At 28.4% G+C, this 4,795-nt stretch overlaps 1 protein-coding gene and 1 non-coding gene across 2 annotated transcripts; both read left to right on the plus strand.

The window, feature by feature from the left end:
• The first annotated feature begins 1,192 nt into the window (after positions 1-1,192).
• Positions 1,193-1,266, plus strand: Trnan-guu. The gene has a single exon. It is a non-coding gene; the product is annotated as a tRNA-Asn (tRNA).
• An 880-nt stretch (positions 1,267-2,146) lies between these two features.
• On the plus strand, positions 2,147-4,369 carry LOC105616997 (protein l(2)37Cc). The gene is made up of 3 exons (XM_012198578.1): positions 2,147-2,234; positions 2,343-2,764; positions 3,823-4,369. Exons 1-3 carry the CDS (start codon positions 2,147-2,149, stop codon positions 4,129-4,131), a joined length of 819 nt encoding a protein of 272 aa, XP_012053968.1. The 3' UTR covers positions 4,132-4,369.
• The last annotated feature ends 426 nt before the right edge of the window (positions 4,370-4,795 follow it).

Genomic DNA, 4,795 nt, shown 5'->3' on the forward strand with positions numbered 1-4,795 from the left:
AATATGAAGAAGAGCGGCATGCGACACGACTATTTGTCTGTATGAACGATATCACACAAGTCATAAAAAAGTAATGCTAATATGAATACTCTCATACAAATAACGCAATTCCTGCTTTCACAATTAATATAGTTTAATAATTTAATTAATTTTTTGTTTTTTTGTACCTTTTGTTACGATCCATTAAAAAATTAACTGTAACTTTGGAATAATTTATCGTTAATAAAAGAAACATTTCTCTTTTTTATTAATTTCTAACTTATTTCATTGACTCTAATCATATCTTATAGATATCATCTATGTATAAATAAAAGATTCAGTTCTTTTATCTGCTTTGACTTTATTTCGTAATGATAACGAATTGCAGCAATTGCACGTGTGTTTGATATTCGTTTCTAAAAGTTAACCGATTGCATAGTAATTACATAGTAATATAAATAATAGCTATATATATATATATATAATATTAAATATAATATTATATTTTTCAGATTCTTTTCACGGATACGACCTTGACGTGGTGGGAGAGTTCAGTACCCAGAGGATATTTACATGAAAAGAACGGTTTTCCTCAAGTATCTAAAAAATTTTCTATCTGAATGATATATCTAGATATTGAGTAAAATCGTTCTCTTCGTGTAAAAATCCAACGGGGATTACCCTCGCCGATTTATTTGAAAATGAACGAACCGCAGCCGGTTCGTCACGTCACGCGTTTGCTTCGGGAATGCCGTTCAAGTTATCGGACTCAAATTACAGTCCGCGCGCGATTATAGTGTATTATTCGCGGGTGTTTTACGCGAGTGTCTTGTGCTATATGATATCAATCATATTCTGAAAGGAAGAGAAGGAGATCTAGGAGAGACATCGGGCACCAGTGGAGCAACCTTGCAGTAAATATTATTTTTTACTTATGTAAAATTAACTTTTTTTGCTTTTTAATTAAAAATTTTGCTTTTATTTAAAAATGATTATTTTTAAATCATTGTTAAATAAAATAATTTAAATAATATTATTATTAATAATTATAAATTATTGTCAATAACTATAAATTATTGTCAATAACTATAAATTATTGTCAATAACTATAAATTATTGTCAATAATTATAAATTATTATCAATAATCATAAAAATAAACTATTTTCTTTTAATTTTCCTTATATGCTATATGATACGAACGCCTGTTGAGTTGCCTCCGTGGCGCAATCGGCTAGCGCGTTCGGCTGTTAACCGAAAGGTTGGTGGTTCGAGCCCACCCGGGGGCGTTATTTTTTTTATCGTAAACATCAGTAATATTGCTCTTGTGATATTTTGGTCAATAATTTTATTTGTAAAACAGAGATAATAATGAACTCTTATCAAGTAATGTGTAATTAAAATTGGCAATAAAAAAATTTTAATTAGAATTTTACAAGGTTCCAACAATTGAGTTATGTATATAATTTAAACAGGTAGTAATCACAATAATTGCAAAACAATATAACGCGTTTGTTTGTAATATATAATGACATAATATATAATGACATTGTGTTTATAAATTATTTTCACATTTGCAAATGTATTCATGCAATTAATATTTAAAATTGCCGCGCGAAGTTATGATTGCCAACATCAAAGATCGTGGCGCTTGTGTAGCTTTCAAGTTCCCAGACTCAATTATCAAGAACTCTATTACTCCATTTTCCTCTTATCGATTCCACGCGAGAAGAAAACTGAATATTTCAACCGGAGTTACGATTTCTTACGTAAGTATCAATTGTTTTTATTATAAGCAATAGCGATTATTATCAATTTTAATTTAATTATATATTCGTACGACATAAGAGGAGAGATTCTGAGATTAGATTGGCGAACAAAAGAGTTTAGTTTCACCGGTTGTGATACTTATCTCTGCTTCATTTAGGAAATAATAGATGATTACACAATGTCATAATTGAAAAATCTTTAATACATTTATTATTGTCATTTCCTTTTCTTTCCTTTTATTTCTTTGTTAAAGATACGTATTTCAAATATATTTTTCTCTATATTTTAGGTTAGAATAGTATCATAGTTATAAGGAATTTATATTATGATAATATATTACAGATTTCATCATCTCATATTATATAATCATATTTTATGTTTTGTAGTATATATTCGATCATGGCAGCACAATTTTTTAATCGATTGGGTCAACTCGGTTTAGGCATAGCACTGACCGGCGGTGTTGTTAATTCTGCATTATACAACGGTATGATATCTCCTATTTCTATGTGATAATTATCTTCTTAAATTAATATATAATTTTCTTAATTATTAGTTTGTAATCCTTTAATTAATATACTAATATATTTTTTAGTTGACGGTGGCCATAGAGCAGTTATATTTGATAGATTTGCTGGTATAAAAAATGTCGTGATAGGAGAAGGGACACACTTTTTTATTCCTTGGGTGCAAAAACCAATTATTTTTGATATTCGTTCACGTCCGAGGAATGTTGCTGTTATTACTGGGAGCAAGGATTTGCAGAATGTAAATATCACTCTTCGTATCCTCTTCAGGCCTGTGTCAGATTCGTTGCCTAAGATATACACAATACTTGGTATTGACTATGAAGAAAGAGTATTACCTTCTATTACCACCGAAGTGTTGAAAGCTGTTGTCGCACAATTTGATGCTGGAGAACTAATTACACAAAGAGAAATTGTATCTCAAAAAGTCAGCGAAGATTTAACAGAAAGAGCTGCACAGTTTGGACTTATTTTGGATGATATTTCTCTTGTAAGTACAATTATATTTATTGTCAGATAACAAAAAGGTTTTATTATTTTTGCAGAATTACAAAATTTAATATATGTGACACGAAAGATTTGACAAATTACATTACAATATCAGTAATACTAAAATTAGGATTATATAGGGAATCTATTTATCTATTTACATATTGAAAATTGGAAAGAAGATACCATAATATTATGAAAATTGAAATAAGCATTTCTCGGTTAATCATTCTTCTATGCTGAACTTAAAACAAAAAGGTTGTGCAAATGGCCTAAAGATATGCTATAGGCTTATAGAAAAAGCATAGCCTTTTAAGTTTAAACTTATATAGCATGCAAGAATGAATAACTAAGTTTGGAGTCATTATGTCTATAATGTTCTCACTGTTAACATCGTCTATTACTAGATATTAACGTTTTTTCATTAAAATTTCCTGACAATTTGATGATTATGTATACACAGCTATTGTTATCGACTTCGTCGTTCATTTTATTGAAATTTAATGAACAAGATGTGAACGAGAGAATTAATCAACATTTGACCATATTAACTTTCTTATATCAGTACTCTTGACGATTGTTATACTCCGATATTCGTGATAATGTTATGATTATTTTATGTGAATATTAAGTTTATATTAAAGAGAATCCAATTAGGATCGAAACGTATTTATCTTTTATAATAAAATATATTTTAATATAATATAATTACACACACTGTTGGCTCTCAAAGATTTCTCTTTAACGTTTTTATTTACTCATTAGAATCTTTATTTGTTTAAGTTTGGGGTACTTCATTTTTAGATTAATTTTCACAATGTTATGGCACTTTCTTTCCAATTTTATATATAGAAATAAATTCTGCAGTGTCTTTTTAATACGACTGATATTTGTAAAGCAATCTATCAATCCTTTGTTATTACATATATTAAACTTTGTAATTTTGGAAAAACAAAATTTTTTTAGTCACTTGATATATACATTTATGATAAAGAAAAAATATGAATGATATGTGCAATCAACACGTAAATTATCATTATTTTTAAAAAATTCTTTTAGACGCATTTAACATTTGGTAAAGAATTTACCCAAGCAGTAGAATTAAAACAAGTGGCGCAACAAGACGCGGAGAAAGCCCGTTTCTTAGTAGAAAAAGCTGAACAGCAGAAGAAAGCGGCTATTATTAGTGCTGAGGGTGATGCTCAGGCCGCGAGTTTATTAGCAAAGTCTCTAGCTGAGGCAGGAGAAGGTTTGGTTGAACTCAGAAAAATCGAAGCTGCGGAAGATATCGCGCATAATTTATCCAAGTCTCGTCAAGTGGCATATTTACCTTCGGGTTTAAATGTGTTGCTTAATTTACCGCAGTAAAATAAAACGAATTGTTACATGTTTCTACATGAATTGTGCATTTATATCATGAGAAGTTTATCACTGTAACAGAGTGAAAGAGAGTGTAAAAAAGAATATAGTCTATATGATAAAAACTTCCCTAAAGGCTTCATAGCAGGAATATATAGTATTTTGTAACATTTAAATGGTTTAATTGGTGAATTTGCGCCATTTTATAAATATATTACGTCCTACCATATCGTTTAGTTGCTAAAAATTCTAAGTGTTACGTAATCATTATTTATTAACATTAATGTCTTATATCCTTTAATTTCTGCAACTAGTATTAAAAGAAATATCCATATATTGATGGATAGAATTCTTCCATATCATACATACTTAAGAGAAATAGCTTTTCAGAAAATTATTAATTTTTTCTCATAATATCTTTAGTTTTTCGTATAGTAAGTATATATTTCGTATAGTAAGTAATATAATTGAAAGGAAAACGAAAAATTTATTTATTGCATACTCTTTAGGCTCATATTGAAATTGAAATTATAATTGTTTAATGAGTCAACCAAATTAAATTTATTCCATAATTTAAGCTTATTCTTAATCATCATATGAATAATCGTTTTGCTATTCTTTTCAATAATTTTTTTTTAATATCTGATAAAACAAAAAATCAGTTAATGAATCT

This window comes from Atta cephalotes, assembly GCF_000143395.1.
Source record: "Atta cephalotes unplaced genomic scaffold scaffold00011, whole genome shotgun sequence".
NCBI lineage: Eukaryota > Metazoa > Arthropoda > Insecta > Hymenoptera > Formicidae > Atta > Atta cephalotes.

Bases quoted from the DNA above. Each gene is read 5' to 3' on its own strand.
- LOC105616997 (XM_012198578.1), top strand. From the start codon at position 2,147: ATGGCAGCACAATTTTTTAATCGATTGGGTCAACTCGGTTTAGGCATA. The intron at 2,235-2,342 runs GTATGATATCTC...TATATTTTTTAG, and splicing joins TAATTCTGCATTATACAACG to TTGACGGTGGCCATAGAGCA. The intron at 2,765-3,822 runs GTAAGTACAATT...AAATTCTTTTAG, and splicing joins TTTTGGATGATATTTCTCTT to ACGCATTTAACATTTGGTAA.